The 27,287-nt window shown below is 41.8% G+C and overlaps 1 protein-coding gene across 4 annotated transcripts in view; it reads right to left on the bottom strand.

Moving 5' to 3' along the window:
• The window catches only part of FRMD4A (FERM domain containing 4A), a 337,700-nt gene that overhangs the window by 61,016 nt on the left and 249,397 nt on the right, over positions 1-27,287 (bottom strand). For all 4 annotated transcript variants that reach the window (XM_040413154.1, XM_040413152.1, XM_040413153.1 and 1 more), the window contains exons 8-11: positions 11,506-11,589; positions 8,655-8,720; positions 4,829-4,886; positions 2,269-2,355 (exon numbers count right to left, since the gene is read on the bottom strand). In XM_040413154.1, coding sequence (XP_040269088.1) covers positions 2,269-2,355; positions 4,829-4,886; positions 8,655-8,720; positions 11,506-11,589 — 295 coding nt within the window. The remainder of the gene's footprint in view (positions 1-2,268; positions 2,356-4,828; positions 4,887-8,654; positions 8,721-11,505; positions 11,590-27,287) is intronic.

Genomic DNA, 27,287 nt, shown 5'->3' with positions numbered 1-27,287 from the left:
TAAGTACATAAAATCATCACTAATCTGTGCATAATGCCCTAAATAAATGGAAGGACATTGCCCTAAAAAGGCTGCAGTGACATTGCAAGAGAAAAGTGGAGCAGCACTTTGTGAAACAGCAACCTGATTATTTGGGATGGGCAATTGCTCTCTGATCCACTTTTGATCAGTTTCGCTAATGCTTTTTAGGAAAACCACAACCATCACATAGTGCTGTTCAACTGGTAGAATACTTCAGTGCTACAGAATGCTACAACTGTTAACTCAAGTTGTTTTCAGATGGGTGACTGAGGTCCATGAGACACATTTCGTGTGACGGTCACATCATCTTATCTGATACTGTGCGTTCCAGCCCAACCTTGGGTCTACTGTCCCATACTCACATGCTGTGAATTCACATTAACATAGATCAGTATGTCTGAAAACAACCATAATGTCTTAAATACACATTTGCAGCAAACTTTAAATTGACACTTACCATCAAGTTAGAGTTTGCCATGCATGCGTATTTAATGTGTTAAGTGGCATGTTAATGTTTGCTACATCTGTGCTGTTACTTTATCACTAGCAGTGCATCTTGTATTTGTCTGAATGTGAGATCCTCTGCTGCTGGAATTCCTGATATTTATTACTCAGAAAACACTCTTTCAGCCTTGACTGGGATGTTTGCACTCAGTAAAACCAGCAAGTGAATACTAATTTATCAGCAGGAGGCTAGACCAATATTGACGCCTTCCTTGACTTGCACCCCTCTAGCTCTGCTGTGATATGCAAATTGCACAATCCATCAATTGCTTCTTCAGGCTGTCACTGCCATTATCTATTTGAGACATGCTGGGGAAATCGGAGCTCTAGTAAATACATAGAGGCAGTACTTTAGTTAAGTGCACATATGTGCTTCGTTTCTGATATTCTGTTCTGGCATAGGAACAGAATACTGAAAGTGTCAGATCTGGCATTTGCTGGACACTGCTGGAGTCTGATGGATCCCCTTCACTAAAATGGGTTCTGTTGGGTTTCCGGCACAAATACTGGTATTTTGACTGACAAAAAACTAGTTATTATCCTTTATTTTTACCAGAATTTGCATCCTGAAGGAACCTCTGCTGATGTGAACCTAGTCTTAGGGCTCATGCACGCAAACGTATTTTTTGTCTGCATCCGATCCGCCTTTTTTTGCAGGTTGGATGTGGACCCATTCACTTCAAGGTGGCCGCAAAAGATTTGGACAGCAGACTGTGTGCTGTCCACATCCGTATATCTGTTCCATGGCATCCGCAAAAATATAGAACATATCCTATTCTTGCCTACATTACGGACAAGGATAGGACTGTTCTATTATGGGTTGGACGTTCCATTCTACAAAAAGGCAGAGTGCACACGGCCGGTATCCGTGTTTTGCAGACCACAAAACAGGCAACAGTCATGTGCATGAGCCCTTACATTGTAGACATTGGAATATCCATCAGCTTTGGTTATATAGTTAATCATACCACCAAATGACATATATGAACGATTGCAAAGAAAATGTGGTGGAGCTGCCCCTAACAAAGATTTAGGAGCAGGAATGTGTCGGCAGCTCTTACTTTTCTCCTTTGCATTTGATTTGATAAATTCCATGAACCTTTACTAGGTATTGACTGTTATGTTATGATATGGTATAAAGAGGACCTGTCACCCCTTCTGACATGTCAGATTTAGTAAATACTAGTATTCCCCGTGTGATACTAATTCTGGAACATCGATTCTCATAACTCTTCATTGTGCCCATCCTCTGTTATTCCTACTACCAATTTATGAATAAGTAGACAAGTGGGTGTTACCATCCTCCTTGTCAAAAAGGGTGTGTCCCTACACAGTCTGGCCCTGCAGCACTGATTGGATAGTTACAGGCAGTGCAGGGACACCCCTCAATTGATAACAGTTTATGCATACATTTCTAGTAATTATAACCAAGGAATGCCACAATGGAGAGATCTAAGGTGCTCCAGAACTGTCCAATTATGAGAAATACAAGTATTTACTAAAACTGAAGTATCAGGAGAACTGACAGGTCCTCATTCTAAGATGCTGATCACATATGCACATGGCTTCCAATAATGGGTTCTGTCATGGTTTCCATCATTCTGAGGGTAAGGATAGCGATGGTGGGACTGCCAACAGACAGCAGAATGAACATAGCCTTTACATGTTTTACTCATATATAGATTTGGGGGACTGCAGTGGTATAATACCATTTTATCATTTTGACAATGAAATTAAACATACCTTTCGTGGTTTCACTTTATCATGGTGATCGTATTGGAAAATACCTTTGTAACTAAGTCCCAACCACCAAGGGATTCCTTGTTTGTCCTGTGAAAAGGAGGAGATAGCATGTAGTGGTGTTCATAGAAGGGCTGAAATGATATCTATGAGATACGTATGTCCTGGTTCTTTTCACTTATATAACACCATTGTCTTCTATAAGGCTGCAAAAAATAAAGGTCCCTATGAACTTGCTTGAATAAGCATTATTAATACGATATCACCTGTAACCCTCCTTATAAGTGATTTGCAGGGGTCCGCTTGCTGAGCGGAGCGGAGGCTGAACGCCGCCAGACTGATGCATTCTGAGCGGATCCGCGTCCACTCAGAATGCATTAGGGCTGGACGGATGCGTTCGGGGCCGCTTGTGAGCCCCTTCAAACGGAGCTCATGAGTGGACACCCGAACGCAGGTGTGAAAGTAGCCTAACTTACTTACGATTGCTCCAGTCAATGCTTAATGTGTTCAGAAGTTTTAAATCTTACTATAAAGGGGTTGTCTCAACTCAGACACTGGGGGTATATCGCTAGGTCCCCAAGGTGGGAGTCCGCAAAGTGAAGGAAGGTGCACCGCGCATGCATGTACGGCCGTCCTCCATTCATTCCTATGGGAGCGCCTAATATAGCCAAGCACGCTGGCTATATTTTCGGCAGTCACATTGAAATGAATGGGTAGCGCAACGCACAAGCGCAATCACCACTCCATTCGCTTCTATGGGGCTGTCGGAAATAGCCGAGCCAGCACTTGGCTATTTTCAGTGCTGGCATAGGAATGAATGGAGGGAGGCCACACATTTGCGGTGTGCCTTCCTTCACTTTGCGGGCTCCGTTCTGATGATGGTGGGAATCGCACCTACCAGACGTTGGGGGGATATCCAAGCGATATTCCCCCAATGTCTGAGGTGAGGCAACCCCTTCAACATTCATTGGATCAAAGGTTCAAACTAGCCATACATATCAGATAAACGTCAGCCGAACTCCCCAATATTTGCAGGACCAGCCAACAACATAATGGGGTAGATTTACTAATATGTACTTTATACTATCTAAGAATACAAATCATAGTCTTAATGTTAAGCAAATGTACCTTTGTAAATGTGGAGTATTATAAATCCTGCACCAGATTTATGCTGAAATTCCCTTCATGCGCCCAAAATTTGCCCATGCGCCAGAATTTTGTCTGTGCACCAAAAATGTGTCCATGCGCCAAACAAAACCTGTCTAGTCTAAGTTTAGGCCACCTATAAGTGGGCACAGTTTCACCTAAAAAAACGGGAGCATTTTCAATAGTAAACCTGCCCCAATGTGTATGGCGTGCTCCTGACTCTCCCCTACAGAAATCAGCAGCTAGATTTCAATTGCTCAATCCTTTTGTTCTTGGGAGATTTGTTCATCCCTTCTCCCCTTTCAGGAAACATGCATGCTTGACCAGTCCGAGTATGCGTGTGTATGGAGGGGGTCAGGAGCGTTAGCTGAACCAGCTATGTAATGTGTATGGCCAGATTTAAAATGACCAATTTTGCTTGAGTCTCACATCAGAGCTGCTTATACATGCATTACCCTTATCATCATAAACATTAAAGGAGTGCGAGGCCCTGTCATGTGATGCTATATATCACTCATCCCTTGTAACGCTAGAAAGAAGTAATGGAAGTCTCCTGTGGGATCCTAGCTATTTTCTTATCAATAATTCAACGATGTTTTTCTGTAGACCTCTGAGACCAGACAATGAGTCTGGAGAGTAGGGAGTGGGAGCACATTGTGAATGAGGATGTAGGGATGGAAGGTCACCCTAGGCATCTGCTGTATTCCTATCATATGTGCAAGCTAACAAAAAGTATAGTACGGAGAAACGTCTTTTCCTGCACCAAGGAAAATGTCTGTCACTATAAAGACTGAAAGTTGTCAAGTGTGGCCATGACGGTAGTAGAGATACTGATCAACCAGTGGAGAAACGTGACAGGTTTAAACCTTGGTATATCAGATGTCTCCTGGCCTCCATACTTCATAAAGCATCTGGGGACTGAGGGATTAGACACATGGGTTTTCTAAGAACTAGACAGTCTGGACATGGCATTTGCTACTACGGCTGTGGTACAATTAAACCATACTGTTGTTCCACTATAGACATAATACATTTCTTAAGGAGGATATGTAGTAATATCACAAATACTATACAATTGGAGTAATTTATCAAACTGGTGTAAAGTAGAACTGGCTTAGTTGCCCATAGCAACCAATCATATTCCTCCTTTCATTTTGGACAGCTCCTTTGGAAAATGAAAGATGGAATCTGATTGGTTGCTATGGTCAACTAAGCCAGTTCTACTTTACACCAGTTCGATAAATGACCCCAAATGTATTAATCTGAAGTCAGCAGCATAATATCTTAATGGACTTCTCAATCTCGCTGTTTATTTTACTAAGGAGTGGTCCTGATGCTATTGCATTATTGCATAACACAAAGTATTATCCCATATTAGAGATTACATGCAAAGCTCCCATTTAAGTGTAAAGCTTACCTTAACGGCATAATAATGCACTCCATACGTGGGAAGGGATTCTACAACACTCATATAACTGGAACATAAAAAATATGAAGCCGATGTGAAAACCGATCGACAAATAGCAGCTAGATTCATTTCATTCAATTTAATACAGTATTTCAGATCTGCCTTTCAACACGGCATATCAGCACTGAAACATTATATCAAGATGAGTTAATTTCCTGAACTTCGTTTCAAGTCCAATTCGCACAAATTGGCCATCATATTTGATTGGGGTCTGAATAAATTGAACCCAAATCAAAAGTGCCCGAGTTGCCCTGAAAAGTTGTGTATGACACCCGGTGGCCTCGTAGCACTGTATCAAAGAGGCAGCACCATTTGTGGTTATGGTAAGTACATGACTGCTGGTGGTACACTGCACTGTAGTTTTTTTTTTTAAACAATCCAAAAATGATCAATTTTGGGTGGCAGATGCCTTCTCCTCTGTCTTTTGCTCTGCAAATTTGTGTCTGCCATGCTTAGTGATTTATGAGGTTGAATAACAAAAGTTTTGAATTTGCCAAAATTCAATTTGTTTTGTAAATTCGGAAAGAATTTTATTAATGAAGAAATTACTCATTCATCTCTAATCATTTCCACAAAAGAGAGTTCACGAAAACATATTGAAAACTACAGAGGTATCATGGTGCCTAATATATTTTATGGTTTGTCTTGTTGACTAAAATTATACATTATTTTCTAAGAGTTGTTTTTGTCAAATTCAAATTAAAAATCAGTTAATCAGTCAAAAATTTGTCCTACCAGTTTGGTGGTGATTCGCGTCTATGGCTCAAGGTTAAGATTTGTAATAAGGTTACAATTTATCGTGGTCCGTATTATGGATCCAAAACGAAGGTTGCATTTACACCAACAGATTATCTTACAGATTTTCCGACCAATCATTGGTCAGATGGCCGTTTACACACACAGATCATTTGTTATACACACCAACTATTGGTCTGATTGGATAGAAATTGGTGAGATAATCTGTTGGTGTAAAGCTTTATTTATTTGAAGAGAGAATCGCACAGATTTCAATGCAAATTGCATACTGCACATGAAAATCACCAGTGTAAATGATGAGTGTTTCAATGTCAAGAACATGTTCGAAAATGCTCATTGGTCGTGTCAAAAATAGTTGATGCAAACCCTTGAATTATCGCCTGTCATTAAATGATTGGTGTACAAGAACAAGAACTGTTGAATCGTTCACTGATTTCGAGAATCCTGGTTGGTAACACTACAGGGTGGACCATTTATATGGATACACCTTAATAAAATGGGAATGGTTGGTGATATTAACTTCCTGTTTGTGGCACATTAGTATATGTGAGGGGGGAAACTTTTGAAGATGGGTGGTGACCATGGTGGCCATTTTGAAGTCGGCCATTTTAAATTCAACTTTTGTTTTTTCAATAGGAAGAGGGTCATGTGACACATCAAACTTATTGGGAATTTCACAAGAAAAACAATGGTGTGCTTGGTTTTAACGTAACTTTATTCTTTCATTAGTTATTTACAAGTTTCTCTTTGTTTACAGCCATTGACATATCGCCGAGGTTAACACGTGAGGAGCGGATAGAAATTGTGTTGATGTCTGGTGAATGCAGTAACCGGGTCATTGCAGCAGATTTCAATGCAAGACACCCTACGAGACCACCCATCTCCCATGCTACAGTTAGCAAACTGCTTGCTAGGTTTCGTGAAACTGGTTCAGTGTTGGATTTGCCAAAATGTGGACGCATGAAATCTGTCTCTAATGAAGAAACATCAGTGGCTGTCCTAGCTTCATTCAGCAAGAGCCCACAGCGAAGCACTCACCGTATGTCACTGGAGAGTGGCATTAGTCGAACATCCCTTCGGCGGATATTAGCTACTCACAAATGGCACCCTTACAAACTCCAGCTACTGCAGCATCTCAACGAGGATGACCTAGATCGGCGCACTGAATTTGCAGAATGGGCAAAACAAAAATTGGAACAGGATCCTCAGTTTACGCAGAAGATTTTGTTCAGTGATGAGGCAAACTTTTATGTGAATGGTGAAGTTAACAAACAAAACCACTGCTATTGGTCTGACACTAACCCACATTGGATAGATCCCTCCAAGACTGTTGGAACAAAAAAAATGATGGTATGGTGTGGTATATGGGGTACAAAGATAGTGGGGCTATTCTTCATCAATGGAAACCTCAAGGCCACTGGATATGCGAAATTGCTACATGATGATGTGTTTCCCTCTTTATGCACTGAAGCTGGCACGTTCCCTGAGTTTTTCCAGCAAGATGGTGCACCACCACATTATGGGTGTCAGGTCCGAGCATTCCTAGATGAACAGTTTCCTGGAAAGTAGATTGGTCGTCGTGGGCCAGTTGAATGGCCCCCAAGGTCTCCCGATCTGACCCCCTTAGACTTTTATCTTTGGGGTCATCTGAAGGCAATTGTCTATGCTGTGAATATACGAGATGTGCAGCACCTGAAACTACGGATACTGGAAGCCTGTGCTAGCATTTCTCCTGCGGTGTTGCTATCAGTGTGTGAAGAGTGGGAGAAGAGGGTTGCATTGACAATCCAACACAATGGGCAGCACATTGAACACATTTTATAAGTGGTCAGAAACTTGTAAATAACTCATGAAAGAATAAAGTTACGTTAAAACCAAGCACACCATTGTTTTTCTTGTGAAATTCCAAATAAGTTTGATGTGTCACATGACCCTCTTCCTATTGAAAAAACAAAAGTTCGATTCAAAATGGCTGACTTCAAAATGGCCGCCATGGTCACCACCCATCTTGAAAAGTTTCCCCCCTCACATATACTAATGTGCCACAAACAGGAAGTTAATATCACCAACCATTCCCATTTTATTAAGGTGTATCCATATAAATGGCCCACCCTGTACTATGGGGGCCTAATAACACAGAAAGAGTAGGTGGGGCTTGGAAAAAACTCCCATCAGATGTGGTTGGGAAATCGATATTAAGTGAATTTAAACATGCCCGGGATAAACACATGTCTATCCTAAGATAAAAAAGAAATAATATAAGGGCAGACTAGATGGACCAGGGGTCTTTTCCTGACGTCAATCTTCTATGTTATCTTATGGATAGCAGCTTTGCATTTTTATTAATAAATGTAGCCTTATCTAATATATAAAAATGGTAATAGTTTTTGAAGAGGTTGTCCCATGAAAAATATTCAACATTTTTCAAAACTGGATCTGAATACTAATGTTACTGCATGGAAAGTAGTTTAGCCTCTCATTAATTCATTAAAATGTATCAGTATAGCACCACCTGCTGTTTTTTTCTGTTCTTTATTTCTCTGTCCATCTCTAGTCCAGTAATATTGCTAAGGAGGACACACATGCTCAATTACATCCTTTTACTGCCACCAGCCGAATTTCCTGTTAGAAGCTGTGACAGTTACCAGGAGAGAATTATAGAAGAAAGGACACACCCCAGAGAAAGGACACACACCCCCGAGTTGCCAGCCTGACAGCAATCTAGCAGAGTAATTGGAGCAATGAATGGAAAGATCTCTGGATCCATGTGAGTTACAGGAGTGGTTCTAGATTTGTTAGAAAGAGATTTAATTTATTGCAATAATGATGGGATAACCCCTTTTACATGTGGCTGTGATAACATAAATCAGAGCAAACATAAAAATAAAACCACCAAAAAAATCTAAAAAAAGTTACCCGTACATGAATATCCTATAAAAGAGAGAGAGAGACTACTTGTAACCTGCCACCTATTAACTGTAAGACTCTGTTCTGTTAGACGGCTGACACAAATACTTACTTCACAATTGCTTGTCCTCTAGTTTGTCCATTGAGTTTCTTGTAATATTCTATAACTCTGTCCTCACTGCAAAGGAATAACAGAAATTAGCCATCTAGCTATATTATAGTTACACATATTTACCATCCATTTTATGAAGAATGGGAGAGGTGAATATAAAAAGACATGAATGACTTTTTTTAGAATGTTTTCTATTGACTTATGTTTTGCACAAAAATAGTAGTAATAAAATCTCGCAAACTGTAGAATTAGTGAGGCTACCAAAAAAATATGTCATATGAAACATGTTAGATAGGCTGGAGCTGTGGTGTAGTCACCAATCATCCATTATTTCCTAGGACAATCGTAGATTGTCATGAATGGTGTAATTTCCCCTCTAGGGGTATTTATTTTTAACTCCATCATTTATCTCATTTTCTTTTCTTTTTTTTCTCACGAAATGCCAATTAATAATAATGATAGTAATGATCGTAATCTCAGGAACCAGTTGTGGATGGCTCATGTAGTACTGTAAGGTTCTTAGGAGCAATAAAGTCCATGACAGTCTCAGATAAACTGTAACAAGCATCAAATTATCTGAAAGCAACTTAGTTTTCCCCCTGACGAAGCTAGTCGGCGAAACGCGTTGGAAAGTGAGGACACTGGGATGGGCTTTTGGCTGGAAGAACTCTTCTATGCTCTTTTTGGTACTTGTGGCACATGGCACTATATGCACTTTTACTGTCTGGGTACCCCTACAGGCATTGTCCTCCAGGGAGACTTTAGTCGGACACTTTTTTATTACTGCTGTGATGCTTTTGCTGCATATATCTTTGTTTAATCATGTTCATAGATTATTTGCTCCCTTTATATGATTAACTCATTGTTAGCCCATTCACTCCACTGAATCATGCAGGCTCCATTGTATGTCTTTTAATAATTGTATGTCAATAAAGTTTTTCTGTTTATTAAATGGTCGTGTGTAGTTCCATGATCTGGGTATACACATGGTTTTGTAGGTGCTGTGTAATAACTCTCATGTGGCCCTAATAGGTTTAATAATATATTCAGCAAGACCCTGGTGACAACCCTTTAGAGAACTATGAGAGCCAAACCTCCATTATAATCTATTGCACACATAATTAGAAATGTTCAGAGGGTCCAAACCACCGAGCCAACTTTGGAGACCCAAGGTCTACATAAGATTGCTGGATGGTTTGAGTTATGCAACATTCTCCCACATCCCCAGTAATTTACCTATGAACATCTCTGATAGCTTTGTAGGACAGTAAGTGGTCGGATTTGTGGAGATTTGCAATTCCTGCACTTGCAAAGCTCATGAAGCCTACTGTCATCTCAGCTGTTCCCCTCCTAACTGCTGCACTCCTAAAAGTCCTTGGCAGCTGTGAAAATTCCTTGTCTGGAACTGGACCACCTGCCAACCTTGGAGCTAGGCAAAGTTGACAGACTGACTCTTCCTGCAGAAATCTCTGCATAAACCCATACTGTTCCTAACTGCATAGACCAAAATGCTCTCACGTTGTATATTTCTTCTAGCTAACATGCATGATCCTTCTCGGTTAAAGCGATGGATCTGAAGCTAAGCTTTACCTCTCGTAATGTAAAATGATGCACGGTTTACCTAACTTCTTTTTTAATATGTTTTCATTAGTTTGTGTTGCTTTGTGCTGCACGATCTCCATAAACTGTGTGTATCCCACATAGGAACCTTACAGATTTTCTTACTGATTATAAACAGCATGGCTCCCATACTGAATACAGGTACCTTGGAAGCATAGGAGGTGCTATAATAACCTGTGCAGATTATGGAGAGTGTGGAGCAAGGAATCCACAATATCCTTGTAACAGAGCAAAATTAGCTGATTAAAGGGCATCTGTCAACAGGTTTGTACCTATGAAACTGGCGGACCTGTTGTATGTGCGCTTGGCAGCTGAAGGCATCTGTGTTGATCCCATGTTCATATGTGCCCACATTGCTGAGAAAAATGATGTTTTAAAAAATGCAAATGAGCCGCTAGGAGCAACACTGGCATTGCCATTACACCTAGAGGCTCAGCTCTCTCTTCAACTGCCGAGTCCTCTACCCTTTGACTGACAGGACCAGGCAGTGAAAACATTTACACTGCTTGGTCCTGTTAATGAAGTGCAGAGGGCACGGCAGTTGCAGAGAGATCTGAGCCTCTAGGTGTAATGGCAATGCCCCCATTGCTCCTAGCGGCTAATTTGAATATATTAAAGCATACTTTTTCCCAGCAATGCAGATACATATGAACATGGGACCTACACAGATGCCTTCAGCTGCCAAGCGCACATACAACAGGTCAGACAGTTTCATAGGCACAAATTCAGAATTTGATGACCTCAGGATGGCACCGATATCCCAATGGATGGCACTGTGCTTGGTAAGCTGTGAGGAGGCTGTGGTGCCCCCTCAAACAGCTTATCATGGGGGTTCCAAGTGTCGGACCCCTGACAATTTGATATTAATGACCTATCCTCAGCATAGGTCATCAAAATCAGAATCTCAGCAAACCCCTTTAAATGACCTAGTCCATCTATATTGTATTCTAGCAATTAAACAGAACATAAAAAATACATTAGCTATTGGTTTGGATTTCCAGGCATGACACAAACATACTATGGAGGGAGCAGGCCTTCAAAGAAGAAGGAAAGAGTCCGCGCAGTCACATCTACAAACCTGAATGATATTTTATGACCATTTCATCAGTGCAGCATCTATAATTTTCAGTCCAGTCATGATTGGTCATGGCATTTATTTATACAATCATTATGAGAGGCATTACAAGCCCCGCGATGGAAGAAATATACAGACACAATATTGTAACATTACCAGTAGGCGAGGGAGGGGTGCTCTTTAAGGGCTTGTGTGGGAAGTGCTGGCAACTTCTTTAAATCTATTCTTGTTAGTTCATCACTAGGAGAAGAGAAATGAGAGCGGATCAGAATACATAACAAAGTCACACGTATCTGACCTATACAGCTGTCAGAATCCCGCCGAGTGATGGCTCATTTCTTGGCTCCTCCGCCAGGTGTTACTGCACAGAATAAAGTGACCCCATCATCTGTTTTGAAGTTTGCTTTTGAAGAAAATAAAGTGAGACAGAAAGCCACAGAAGGAGCACACAAGGCGTTACCAGTCCTCTTCAGCGTGACATACTGTACTTGTCAGATCATATAGTTCAAGGCCATTTAACAAAGCAGATGTTCTTTCACCATATAATATTAGTTTTTTTTTTCTTTTTAGATCTCATCATGAGCTCATTCACACGACAGTATCCGTATTTAGGTCCGCAAACCACGGATGCACAAAATACAAATACCGTCCACATGAATTGCTGTTTTTTTTTCTCACTCCCACTAATAGAACCTGCAAAACAGACCAGAACTGGACATGTTCTATAATTTGTGGAACTGAAAAAATGGATCTGCGAAAAACACTTACGTCTGCATGGCTCCATGAATGTGTCAGAAAATGTGGATCATTCAACCAACAAACATAGAGGTCCCTCAGGACCCTGCACGTCATCCCCTGAAGACGCCGAAATATACGGTGAAACATGTAGGGATGCAGGCATAGATTTTAGTTCAGGATTGAGAGGTAGGGAAAGTTCATTCAGATGGTGACAGACAGAATCAAACAGTAGGGCAGAGAGACCTAAGAAATGATCAGGTGTTCCACCTAGATACGGTTCATCTGAACATATGATATAACAACAATATACAAAGACATAAATTCCCTCCTGTCTTTCCTGAGGAATTTTAAATTGGTTCCTAAGAGTTATATGTGGTTTTAAGAGTAAACAATAAAGAATAATGTTTTATATATTACTAGTCAGAGAGGATGCAAATGTTGCGCTTACGGTAGGTCCTAGAGACCTCTGAACTTCACAACAGAAAATGTGGATGGCACACAGATGAAAAATATGTTGTGTGCATAAAGCCTTAGGCTTAGTGCTATGTTGTGTACCGCAACATAAAAGCCCGCCAAAGTTCTCTGGATCTGTCATAGTATGATAGTGCTGCGTGCCCGCTGGACACCACTGACTATAATAGGAACTGGTGGGGATATGGTCTCTTCCCAGCATAAATGCCAGGATTTGGTTGGTCAAAATTGATGCATGAAATGTTTTTGTTGTCCAGGCAAATCCTGGCAATTATGCTGGGGAGTGGCTGTATCCCCGCTTGTTCCCATTATAGTTAATAAGGTCCAGTGGGCTATGCTGGATCCAAAGAACTCTGTATGTAAATCTGAGAGAACTCTAGATGTGTGTAAATGCCAAGACCCTATCTGTGAGATACCTAAGTAAGGCCTCTTTCACACGAGCGTGTCCGGATGCATTGCGGGTGCAATGCGTTTTGCACGCGCGTGATAAAAAACTGAATGTGGTACCCAGACCCGAACTTCTTCACAGAAGTTCAGGTTTGGGTTCGAGGTTGTGTAAATTGTATTATTTTCCCTTATAACATGGTTATAAGGGAAAATAATAGCATTCTGAATACAGAATGCTAAGTAAAATAGCGCTGGAGGGGTTAAAAAAAAAGAAAAATAATTTAACTCACCTTAATCCACTTGTTCGCGCAGCCGGCATCTCTTCTGCCTTCTTTTGTGAGGAATAGGACCTTTGATGACGTCACTAAGCTCATCACATGGTCCATCACATGGTGTCTACCATGGTGATGGATAATGTGACGGACCATGTGATGAACTTAGTGACGTCATCAAGGGTCTTATTCCTCACAGATGAAGACAGAAGAGATGCCGGCTGCGCGAACAAGTGGATTAAGGTGAGTTAAATTATTATTGTTTTTTTCAACCCCTCCAGCCCTATTGTACTATGCATTCTGTATTCAGAATACAATTTTGTAGTTGGGAAATGAACGGAGGGCGCACTGCGCATGCGCTGGCTCGGCTATTGCAGTCTGCCTCGTAGAAATGAATGGGATCATGGGCCGCGCATGCGCAGTGCGCTCCCATTCACTTCTATGGAAGCAGCGCTTGGTGGTGGACGGACCCCGGGAAATCCGGAGTCCTCCAGCCACAGCGCTCCCTGCTTCGTTCTCGTTGTAGGTGCGGGTCCCACCGCTGGGACCCGCACCTATCAGACAATGGGAGCATATCCTAGCGATATGACACCATTGTCTGAGATGGGAATAGCCCTTTAACGACACACACAAACTTTAAATGAAATAGATGAGATATACCCGTGCAAAGCCGGGTCCTTCTGGCGTTTACTCAGCTTCAGTTTGTTATGTTATAGGTGCAGTAGGATATTGCTCAATGGGTAAACAATAATTTTGTTTTTGTTGGAATTATCTGGTTTATTATACGAGTAAAATAAACTTGACTATGATGAGCTGGTTTCTATTCTGATTGTGTAACTGAAAGTACCAACCCGGGGTTTTCATCAGTAGAGTTTTCAATAATGACTTTTATAAAAGAAATTATCTTATGTCTTTATCATATATGTCCAGGAATGTGTAGCATATCTATAGCGGTGAAGGTCACACACTGAACCAGACCCCATGCTCTTACGGTCTTATTGTTCTTGAGTATTGCCTTTGTTTGGTAGAGAGCTGATATACAGTAGCTTTGGCACTGGGGCCCACACACAAGTATGCAATCTGACAGGTTCTTACCCCCATAAAGTCTAGTTATTCTCAATGGAGGATTTAGAATCTGAAATTCTATGTTATTAAACGCATTGCAGTAAGTGAGTAATATTATTACATTATCATACAGTAATATTACAATATTATTATAACAGTAATACTATTCACAACGTATCTATTACATGCTGTATATTATAGCATACTTTTATAGTGAAGAAAGTGAAAAATGTAACTTTCCCAAATGTAAAACTGACACCCTGGAATGTGGATTTCTCCCACCATGTCCTGCAAAATGGCAAAAACTGCTGAGTAGGTGTGAATGAAACGCAAAACATAATTTTCCAATCAATAAAGGAGCTGTAAAATATACCGTGATCATAAAAACTGGAAGCAGACTTATGTTTCAATGGTAGCTTTTGTCCTTTTACATAACAAATGAAAGCAAATTACAGTGGCAGCGCCAGCAGAAGCCTTAGGAGTGTAAACCAGTATGGATGAGAAAATATTGAAGACAAAAGACACCTTTGTGGCGCCTCAGCCATTTTCTTTGCAGCTTAAAGAATTCAGGTCCATTTATACCTTCCCTATTGTTCCTTTATACATGTACCCTGTTATTAGAGAGCTGACATTAATGATCATACTTCAGTAATACTATTAGTATCTGCGCACACAATAAAAATGAAATATGACGACTTGTTACACTGTATTTGATGTTGTTATTTCATCGATGATCACTAAGTAACATGTCATGGGCGGGCTGGGAAATTAAAGTGGCCCTGGAAAAAACTAAAAGTGGCCCTATGTTGTAGGCAGGTTGAAATTGCCAGAAGGTGGGGCAACACAAGTAGGCAGAGACAACAGAAGTAGGCAGGGCAGCAATACCGTAGTGTAGCACAAAATAGTGCCCCTGCAGAACCAAATACCACATGATGCAGGAGAAATTGCCACTAATTGTACTAACTTACACAGAAAAAAGCAGGCCCTTACTCATAGAGTCCAAATGGGACTACTCCTTGATGGTAGTATCCCCCCGGCAGGGCACTATGCTTGGTTGTTGCTTCCTTCCTGTACACCTTGTACAAGAAGAGAGCATTTGTCACCCATGCTTATTTCACTTCAGCCTTGTTTTTACATTTTGTGGGCCAATTAAATGGAATTTCTGGTGGATTTAATGTAAATGTGTGTTAAACCTAAAGAAGCACTCCCGCGAAATGTATTATTCTCTAACCTGTTAGAAAGGTACACAATGTAAACTGTAGTGAATGTAATTTTCTGTATTTGTGAGTTATCCCCTCCCTTCTGATCCTCAGTTGTTTCATACAACTGACACTCTGACCCTCCAAATAACACAGAATCTTATGTGTGGACAGGAAGTCAGTTTCTCTATGTATTCCTATGGGAACCTCACTCTCAGTCTCATAGGGATGAATAGAGAAGTAACTGACTTCCTGTCCTGTGTCAGTTGGAGAGGATCAGAAGGGAGGTTATAACTCACAGTCACCGGTAAGAAGATTACCTTCACTACAGTTTACATCAGGGACCTTTCTAACAGGTCAAAGAATAACCTTTTTTGCGGAAGTTATGCTTTAAAGAGCTTCTTCTCCATCCGAATTTCTTTCTGATTAATAATGCATACTGAGATAGGCAATGCCATGGCTTGACATGTTACCAATCAGTTTTTTACCTTTTTTATTATCTCAGTCCAGTAGCAACCGAGGTTGGACACGAGTCATTTAAGACAAACTGGGCACTAGATATACACTGCCCAACAAATGGGGCTTCCAAAAGCTTTTCTCTATTAACTTGAACAAGGCCGTTAGTTAAAGGGGTTCTCCACTTTAGACAATATATTTTTTTTACAAAAATGCAGCAAATCATCCTATAATTATACAGTATATGTTATATTTTCCTTTATGAAATGGCATAAGTATTTGGCATGAAGAATTACAGGGTATGAGAAATTCCTGTAAGAATCCTAATGATCCCGTGTGCAACGGTTAAATGTGGAGTACAGTAGGTATCTCAAGTAAGCAGGAAGGAGATTCCAATCCTGGTGTCTGCAGCCACTTATTCCACATGTATTCAAATTCGGGGACAATGTGTTTTCTAAAGCAGATAACCACTTTATTGGCAAAGAGACTTGGCAGAACTCAAACAAGAGTTTACTTTATTCTTTACTGCTATATCAATAGAAATTTAGAAAGTTTAGGCACTAGGAAGAGGACCTGTCACCTCTCCAGACATGTCTGTTTAAGTAAATACTGTACTTGCATCTTTTAGGATTCTGTTTTGTACTGTTCTGCTGTTATTTCTCCTAGAAATGTATGAATAAATTGACAGCGGGACATTACCACTTGTCAAAGGGGTTTACCCTTGCACAGTCTGATAATATCAATGATTTGGCAGTATTAGGTTACGGCCATGTGCTCAGGTTTCTACATACCAGTTTTGGAAGCCAAAGCCAGTAGTGAAGTCGTATTTGTCCTGTATACTTTCTTTCCTTTTATGATCCAATCCTGATTTTGGCTTTCGGAACTGCAATGAGAAACCTGAAGATCTGGCTGTACCCTCATGGAGTAGGGACCCCCCCCCCCCCCCTTCCCCCAATTGGTAACACCCAGCTGTGAATTTATTCATAAATTTCTAGTAGGAAAAACAGAGGAACATCACTATGGAGAGTTATTAGTATAGATGAAGAATTATTGTATCTGGCATTTCTTACTTCCTTTCTTGCAGTAAACTGTTGTGTACAGCACGTTATCATACTTGAGGAAGGGAGTAGCAGTAGGGGGAAACAATGGTGATGTCTATTAACATAACTGAATTAACAGGGGAACACACTTGCCAGGATGTAAGAGACTTGTACGTTTCCAATTCACAAGCGTGAACAGTACAGTATAAGGTGAAGTTGGAATTACATTTTTTTCGCTAGTAAAACTAATGGAACTGCTACAAACTGCTTTGCAGTGAAGATTCTGCACCCCAAATTACAATGGCAATTCACAATACAATACTGTAGACGGGATGTTTAAAAAAAATCATCTACACACAACGGGAAAAAAACATGCAGAGACAGGAGCATGCTGTGGACTATCAAATCTGCGGCATGCTGATTATGTTGTGGAAAAGTCACCGCAGATTTCACTATTAACAGTGCAGAGGGTTAAATCCACAGCTAATCTGCAACAAAAACTACAGATCATCTACTCCTGTAACCAGCAGGGTCTTCCACACACTGGGATCTGATACCTACAGTGGATATATAAAGTCTGCACACCCCTGTTAAAATGTCAGGTTTCTGTGCTGTAAAAAAATGAGACAAAGATAAATCATTTCAGAACTTTTTCCACCTTTAATGTGACCTATAAACTGTACAACTCAATTGAAAAACAAACTGAAATATTTTAGGTGAAAGGAAGAAAACAAAAAAAACTTAAATAAGGGTCCATTCCCACGTCCGTGGTGTATTGCGGATCCGCAATACACCCGGCCGGCCCCATAGAGCTACCTATTCTTGTCCGCAATTGCGGACAAGAAAAGGACATGTTCTATTTTTTTGCGGACCCGTGTCCCGGAAGTTCGGGGCCACGCTCCGGAAATGCGGATGCGGAGAGCACATAGTGTGCTCTCCGCATCGATTCCTGCCCCATTGAGAATGAATAGGTCTTCACCCGTTCCCGATATTGCAGAACGGATGCGGACCCATTTGCAGACGTGTGAATGGACCCTAATGTGGTTGCATAAGTGTGCACACCCTCTTATAACTGGGGATGTAGCTGTGTTCAGAATTAAGCAATCACATTCAAAATCATGTTAAATAGGAGTCAGCATACACCTGCTATCATTTAAAGTGCCTCTGATTAACCCCATACAGTTCAGCTGCTCTTACGAAGAAAAACATCCAAGACAGGTTACATTTTGCAAAAACACACCTGAAGTCTCCCAAAAGCATGTGGGAAAAGGTGTTATGGTCGGATGAAACCAAGGTTGAACTTTTTGGCCATAATTCCAATTATGTCTCACCAAAAGAACACCATACCCACAGTGAAGCATGGTGGTGGCAGCATCATGCCAAGGGGCTGTTTTTCTTCAGATGGAACTGGGGCCTTAGTTAAGCTAAAGGGAATTATGAACAGTTCCAAATACCAGTCAATATTGGCACAAAACCTTCAGGCTTCTGCTAGAAAGCTGAACATGAAGAGGAACTTCATCTTTCAGCATGACAACGACCCAAAGCATACATCCAAATAAACAAAGGAATGGCTTCACCAGAAGAAGATTAAAGTTTTGGAATGGCCCAGCCAGAGCCCAGACCTGAATCGGATTGAAAATCTGTGGGGTGATCTGAAGAGGGCTGTGCACAGTCGCAATCTGACAGATTTGTAGTGTTTTTGCAAAAAAGAGCGGGCAAATCTTGCCAAGTCAAAATGTGCCATGCTGATAGACATAGTTGGACCGCAAAACACACAACGGCCGTGTGCATGAGGCCTAAAGGTGGAACAAGTTCTGAAATGATTTATCTTTGTCTCATTTTTTTACATCACAGAAACCTGACATTTTAACAGGGGTGTGTAGACTTTTTATATCCACTGTATATACAGCACTGTAGGTACTGCAGAACAGCTAACTGATGGGAGTTGATATTGAGGACCCTTCCTAAGGATAGGCCATTAATATGAAAATCTTTAAGTGCCTTTTACATGGGGTGATTATCATGCAAAAATTTATATAAAAAACTTCACAATCATTGTGTAGTTGGGGGTGTCTATGCACAGTCTGACAATGACAGCACTGATTGGTTAATGTCACACTGTGCTGGGACCACACCCAGATGGATCTTTACTGCAGACTCCGGGCAATTGATGAATGACCTTCTAGTATTAAGTGATCAATCCTATTAAACTAGGCATATTACATGGTAGGGTTGATCATGCTGATTAGGCTAGCTTCCCACTAGCGTCAGGGGAGTCCGGCAGGCTGTTCCGGCGGGTGAACAGCCTGTCGGATCCGTCATGCTGCTAGTTCACGTGTGCCCCCGGACTGCTGCTCCGTCCCCATTGACTATAATGGGGGCGGGGGCGGAGTTCTGGCGGCAGCACGGCAGAGCATGGCGAGAGGCAGCCGGAATAAAACTACGACATGCAGTACTTTTAGTCTGGGGCCTCTCGCCGTGCGCTGCCGTGCTGCCGCTGGAACTCCACCCCCGCCCCCATTATAGTCAATAGGGATGGAGCGGCAGTCCGGGGGCACATGTGAACTAGCAGCAGAACGGATCCGACAGGCTGTTCACCCACCAGAACAGCCTGCCGGACTCCCCTGCCGCTAGTGTAAAACTAGCCTTACATTGACATTTGTCTTATGGTTTAAGGTCAACTGCTGCAGGAAGGGGGGGGGGAGTGTATAGAGCACAGTAGCGGTGCTCCAAGATCTAGAACCAGCCCCCTGGTGCTCCATCTAGTTCATCTGCATAAATGTAAAAACTAATATATCGCTGCAGCAGTTGATCGTATAGCCATAATACAGATATCAATTTAATCAGCATTAGCATCCCTACCAGGCAATGTGTCTGGTGTAATAGGGTTGAACATGCTGACAGAAGCTCTTTAAGTTTTAATGGTTATTAAAAATTAAAGGTGATGGCCTTGGAAAATCTGCCCAGCTTGGTGGCCGAGTGGCTTTCAATATGAATATGTCCAATATTAACATATACCTTGAGTTTGCATGTTCACACTTTGCTGACTCAGCAGTGGTGTACATAGAGAAGTAAGGGCCCCATAGCAAGGATCAAACCAGGCCCCCCACACAGGACAGAAGAGTTTCCGCCTAAACTCCTTTCAATGACCCTTGGGCCCTTTTTTTCCACTGCTTCATTTCCTAAAAGTTGTTTCTTTAGAGGGTAGAGTCCTGACCAAGTTTTCACCCCCAGTAGAAGAGGAGAAGATCCCAACTGGGCCCCCTCTTGCCCTGAGCCCCATAGCAGTGGCATGTGGCCCCTGTGATTTAGATATGTCAGCTGATGGAATGAGATTGCGAACCCAGCCTTGAGGACAGGGTTTACAGTCTGCATACAGCTCTGCAGAACATGCTCTTATGTTCTAGTTCATGGCACTGTAAAGTAGAAAGGGATGGCACAGTACCAGGAGGCAGGTGAAAGCCCTTCTTAGGCGTCCATGCAGCTAGATCCGCTCATATGTTTATACAATATGAACCAGGTTTCTTTCTGGAAACAAGTGAGCTGTGTGCTTTCTCTCCTTGTAAATCCAGCTAAATTGCTCACATGCGGACACCTCTTTCATCTCTCGCCCCTCACCTCTTGCTCTAAAATATCTTGCACTGTGATTCCAGCACTGCTCAGCCAACAAGCAAAATCTCTTTAGACAGTTTATAGACTGTTGCTTAGGCAAATGGTACTAATGACTTTATGAACGGATTCTGCCACAATATCTGCAGTGTTTTCCATCAAGATTGTAAAAAGCGTGCGCACCATGTCTGTAAACAGAGCCACTTTTGGAAATATTATCGCCATCTATACAGACACATAGAACTGCTAGCAGATGTCAATATACAAATGACTATGGAACACACAGTATAAAACATTGCACACAAACCCCTAAAACTGATTAAATGAACCCCAGGAGCCAGTCAATAAATGTATTCATAAAGACAGCAGATGTATAATGCAAAATCCAGATGTCAGAATGAGGACAGATTAAGGGCGAGGCAAAAGAAGACCCATGGAGGTCAATGTATAGAGGCTGCTCTGCCATGAATTTTCTTTAATGCCCCTACCCATCTCCTCCTCCGCAGGAATGTGGTGCTCCCCCTGCTGTTAGGGTGTAGGTAGCAACAATAGGGAACGTGTTGACTCAACCTTTTCAGCCCATCAATCTTTCAGGTCATCTATTGTGGTTACCTGGGTTCTGGGTGGTCATGTAATATGTGGGATCTGATATCACACTCATAATGTATGCTATATGTAGCTGCCTCCCTGTATTACCTAACCCTTCCTTACATGACACCAGTGGTTGGACCCACACCAATGCCATATCTCTATGTAAATCGAGTGGTGTTGGATATTAGGAGTAGGGCAATATTTCTTAACTACTCTATGCAAGTACCTCTAGTCAAAGAAATGTTAACAAGTACCTGAAGGCTATGATCAATAGCCAGCAAGTACCTGTAGGCTATGATCAGTAGCCAGTAAGTACCTGTAGGCTATGATGAGTAGCCAGTACGTACTAGTAAGTACCTGTAGGCTATGATCAGTAGCCAGAACGTATCAGTAAGTACCTGTAGGCCATGATCAGTAGCCAGTAAGTACCTGTAGGCTATGATGAGTAGCCAGTACGTACTAGTAAGTACCTGTAGGCTATGATCAGTAGCCAGTACGTATCAGTAAGTACCTGTAGGCCATGATCAGTAGCCAGTAAGTACTAGGAAGTCTAGGATAGAGGGGAGTGTGTGTCTTCTTACCTCCCATGTGCTATCTATATTAATAAGAGCTCTGGGGTTCAAAGGGGTTGTCCATGATTTCATTATTGGTGGCCTATCTGTAGAATAAGCAATCAATATATGATCCACCCCTGAAGTGAGCAGCACTGCAGTTACCAGCTACATCCAGTGGACAGTACTGTGTAGTTCTGGTGGTGACTTCCGGCACAGAAACTACCCTGAAACAGCTGATCGGCGGGGTGTAGGTGTTGGACTCCCACTGATCATTGATATTCTCAGGACAGGCCATCAATAGTATAATCCTAGAAAACCTTTTAGAAGGATAACAAATGCATATTTCCAGCTTCTGATGATGAAAAACAACAATTCTGCAATTATACCCTGATGACATAGTTGTCCTGCAACAGTGCTCCCATAACTGCCATCCTGCAACAGTGCCCCCATATTCAGTCATCCCCTAACAGTGCTCCCGTAACAGCCATCCTGCTACAGTGCCCCCATAATGGAGTCATCCCCTAACAGTGCTCCCATAACTGCCATCCTGCAACAGTGCCCCCATAATTCAGTCATCCCCTAACAGTGCTCCCGTAACAGCCATCCTGCTACAGTGCCCCCATAATGGAGTGTTTCCCTAACAGTGCTCCCATAACAGCCATCCTGCAACAGTGCCCCCATAATGGAGTGTTCCCCTAACAGTGCTCCCGTAATGGAGTCATCCCCTAACAGTGCTCCCATAACAGTCATCCTGCAACAGTGTCCCCATATAGGATTCATCATGCAACAGTGCCCCATAATGGAATCAGCCAGCAACAGTGCCCCAATAACTGGCATTGTGTAACAGAGGAGGGGAGAAGGAGATGTTTGAGATAGAAGAATGGCTTGGTGGCCATAGCCCCCCTAAATGTTCTGTGAAATATGGGAAAATATAAAAGGGACAAACCTTGTAGACTGTGAACCCATAACATATGAGCAATAAGAATCTACACATTCCTGTTTTCTTGAAGTTATATGCTCTTGTCTAAATGATCGGTAGATGAAATACAAGTTGTAGATATCGAATGCAGACATGGCAATACGTTTTCTGCTTAGCCATCTCTGCAGTCAAGACTGAACATGTGTCTTGAACCAGCCCATTGCAGTCACTAATCTTCTCTATAACAGTGCGTGACAAATAATGTGGTGTTTTAGGTTCAACTCCAAGAAATACTTATCACGGTTCTCATAGCATGTTGTGCTAACTTGGCAGGAACGTTCACAACATGCTCTATTATCATATTTTTCCCTGGAAAAACTTGGCTTCCCTTCTAATGTTTACTGTACACCAGGAGATCTTTAGCCTGATAGCTGATAAGATGCTCCACAAAAATGTTAGCTAAAGTAAGCTTTCAACAGTCGGACACATATTTCACATAATGAACCAAAAACTTTTTAAAACCTGAATGGCCGTTCATACAGCGTTTTCTACAGCAGAATTTTGGCGCAGGCAGCCATGTTGATCATTGATATTCTCAGGACAGGCCATCCTTTCTGCTTCCCATTCTTTGCAATGGGAGGCAGCGCTTAAGATTGCAGAGTAGCGGTTTAAAACCGCGGCCATGCCAAGAAGGGACATGTCTGGTCACGGCTGTGGCTTTAAATCACTGCTTTGCGATCTTCAGCGCTACCTCAAATAACACTAAATTCCGGGGCAGCTGTCCATGCTAAGATTCCAATGTAAAAAACACGGTTAAATCTAACCCCAGACATCTCTGTGGAGAAATCTATACTTACCTGGTCCATGCCTCTTGGCTCTGGCTCCCTGGTGGTCTTCACGGGAGTTTTGGACCCGGTCGGTCAACTTCCGGCACAGATGGGTTCATGTATGCCATGCAGCCCATGGCCTCAGTGGTGATGTGTCCTCAAGAGGCACGTCATTGCTGGGTCACGTGCTACTTGGAGACATGTCACTTCTCAGTCATTGTGGTGCACATGACCCCATCCATGCAAAAGTTGACAGATGGAAGTGTAGTGAAGAAAGCCCTGGAGCCAGGGAGAACAGAATAGTGGGGAACTGCTGAGTATGGATTTCTCCACCAGTGTCTCTGGTTGAGGGGCAAATTAAAAAACAAACAAACACCTGACAACCCCTTTAAGGAGACTAGCTGTGTATGGAGACATATACTGGAGTGGCAATGCTCAATGGGAAAAAAATATGCAAAGATGTATCTTCCAGAAGAAGTGAGAAATTGAACTAGTGCCACCTATTGACACATACCCAAACATTGACACAAACATTGAGTGTGCTTATAAGTGTCACTGTGCGCTGATGTACGTGTATACTGGGAATACAATACGAGGATTCCTTCCCCTAAATGCTTCTGCTAACTGGTGACCTAATGTGTTTCCTGTATGACAGGATAAAAACAATGATTGTGCTATTTCATGCCACATATGGAGATATGGAAGCCAGATTACCAAAATTAGGCTCCACACTGCGATATATAACCTGTGTATTACACTACGTATCTTACAATATTATGTAGGGCATGAGCCCTAAAAGTGATGTGAACCATTATCTTCCCGTCTAAAGGTGCCGCCGATCACCGGAATAACGAGCAAAACGTTCATTCATCGGGTGAAGTGATGCTTAATGCAGATGGATAAATTATTGTTTCTGGGCAGCAGAAAAAATGCAACTGTATGAGGACGAGTTATAGCAGCAGTCATCGCTTGTCATCATACTGTGGAGGTGATCGCGGCATGTTGATACAGTTCTTCACCTCCACTAAACGAGCAGCCAATTGTTGGGAAGGAACACTTTCTTCCTGATAATGGGCTGCTGGTCGGAGCATAAAGATCCAGCATTAGGCTTTCCGTTTTCCATGAACGCTTGCTGGAACCATTCATGACTACATATCTTCTGCCAACTGCCCTGATAAAACCCAGTATGAGTCTGATGAGTCTCAAACCAAAAACTGACACCCAGAATATAATTTTAGTAAAAGATTTTGTTGGCGTAGAATACCAGTCTAGTGTTAGTATCACAGGGATACAGCACTTAGCACAGGCCCCGGGTTAATCCTTGCTATGTAAACAGCCATGTTACCTGGGATTAGCATGTAGAACAGATTTGAGGCTGTTGTTGCACACGTCTGTGTACTGGTGATGATGGTGAAGAGTCCAAAAATGCTGAGCATGGAAACCAGAGGTCTATCTTAAGGTCCATGCATACATTCCAGTGGGTCTAAAATTGTAAGCATTTTTACATTGTCCTTACACCAGATTCTGTACAATAATCTGATGTATAAAAAAACAACATTATTGTATTATGTGAGGCGTTTACTATTCATTTTGTGGTTTATGAAGCATTTCATATCTGCACTTTATTTGGGAACTTTTCACTTTTTCACTTTTTGATTCTTTTGAAAAGGGCATAAAAAGTGGATGGGGTTTAAAGGGGTTGGGCCATCAATGTCAAGTAGGTGCGAGTCCCATCTCTAGGACCTGCACATATCTCCAGAATGGGGCCCCGAAGTGAAAGAGAGCACACCATGCAAGCTTTCCATTCATCTCTATGGGAGTTCTGAAAATATCTGTATATCAACTGTAAAATGCTGTTCAAAGGCGCACATATGTGAATTCCCGATTTGGAAGGGTTTACATGAGATTTAACCTCCTAACAGTCACGATAAAAGTGGAAAAGCCCTCCCAAAAATGTCACTTTTTTATTGTAGATTTTTAATGTCTGTCTGCAGTAAATCTTGTTGGCGCACAACTCAGGGGACACTGTTGCATTTTTAACCCCTTGGTGACATAATTAATTTTAGCCTTAAGGACCAATAATATTTTCCCCTTTGTGTTCTAGCAGTTATAACCTTTTCATTTTTCTTCCAAATTTTTTTTATTTTGCAGGATTAGTTGTTGGTTTTTTAGGAACAATTTTGGGGTATATAGTTTTTACATTATTTTGTGGAATTTATTTACAGCGTTCACTGTGTGGTAAAAAATAGCATCATTTTATTATGTGGGTCACTACACTGATGATAATGTCACATTTCTCTATATTTTTTTTACTATTTTTCCAGTTCTGCAACTGCTCCCCCTCCTCCTCCAGACTGTGAAGGGGGAAGGGCTGCATTAGCTGCTCAGATCTCTGGTTTGGTTCATAGCTAGCTTTGTATTGTCTGAAAGCTGCCATTCCAAGCTTTCATACAATGCTAGAACGACAGCAATCTGTTCAGTACACGGGAAGATATCACTGTTAGAAATCGGGATGCAATGAATACAGCTGAAAGTAAAAGAAGATTTTACCCGCGATTATTTCCGACTCGATTTCTAACAGTGATATCTCCTGTTTAGCTTGGACTAATGCTGTCAGCTTTCAAACAAGACCAATTCCATGCTAGCTGCTACCATTCAGGAGATATCAGCAGCTCCCCGCTCTACTTCTGCCTGAGCTCAGCTCGGGCAGAACAGTTAGGTACTTTTCCCACAGCTGGAGCTGAGCTCGGGCAGAACAGTTAGGTGGTTAAAGGGGTTGCCCTACCAAAAATATTCTTCAGTTTTCAAACCAGCACCTGGATCTGAATACTTTTTGTAACTGTATGTTATTAAAAATGTATTATAGCCACTGAGTTATTCAATAAAATATATCTGTATAGCGCCACCTACTGTTTGTTTTTTCTTATTTCTTTGCCCTTTTTACTGAGGAGGCCGCACATTCTCAGTTTCATCCATCAACTGCTTCCTGAGCTGTGGTAGGGAGAGAGCTACAGAAGAAAGACACGGCCCCTGAGAAAAGACACTTCCCTTGAGCTGTCAGCATGATATAAATCTAGCAGAGCAATGAATGGGGAGATCTCTGGATCCATGTGAGGTACAGGGCTGGTTCTAGCTTTGCTAGAAAGAGATTGTCATGTACTATATGATGTCTGATTTTAATTTTTTACATTAATTATGGGATAACCCCTTTAACTTTCCAACATAAAAAAACATATTCACAGGGTAATTATTCTGAGAGTTCAGTATTGATGGCCAGTATCAATATCTGACTCAACTCCCAGACTCTTCCTAGGCCAGTGACATCACGGTTATTGGTCACATGACCCACTTGCAGCTCTGTCCCAATCAAATGAATAAGCCTGGGCTGCAATACCAAGCACAACCACTATACAATGTACAGCTCTGTGCTTGGTAAGCTGTGAGGAGGATGCAGCACTCCCCTGAGCACCGTGGCTTTTTCAAACAGAAGATCGCGGCAGCGCCGATCTGATATGGCTGGCCTATCCTGAGGATAGGCCATCAATATAGGACTCCTGGAAAACCCCATTAAAACCTGATGAGTCAGGAAATGATACTGGCATTAGTTCAGCCCCTGGAGCTATTTCTTGCTCCACTGCAGAGTGTGTATATATCAACACACATAAAGTGTATAGTGTATGGTGCGTGTCGCTTTGTGCGCTCTATGTTACTGGCTCACATTTCACTGCGTAATTAATCTGACAAATCAGGTATCTCTTTCCACTGCTTATTAACCACTTCCCGCAACTGTAACGCCGAAAGGCGTCATTG

This window comes from Bufo bufo, chromosome 1 (assembly GCF_905171765.1).
Source record: "Bufo bufo chromosome 1, aBufBuf1.1, whole genome shotgun sequence".
NCBI classification, from domain to species: Eukaryota; Metazoa; Chordata; class Amphibia; order Anura; family Bufonidae; genus Bufo; species Bufo bufo.
This window is presented reverse-complemented; position numbering and strand designations above follow the sequence as displayed.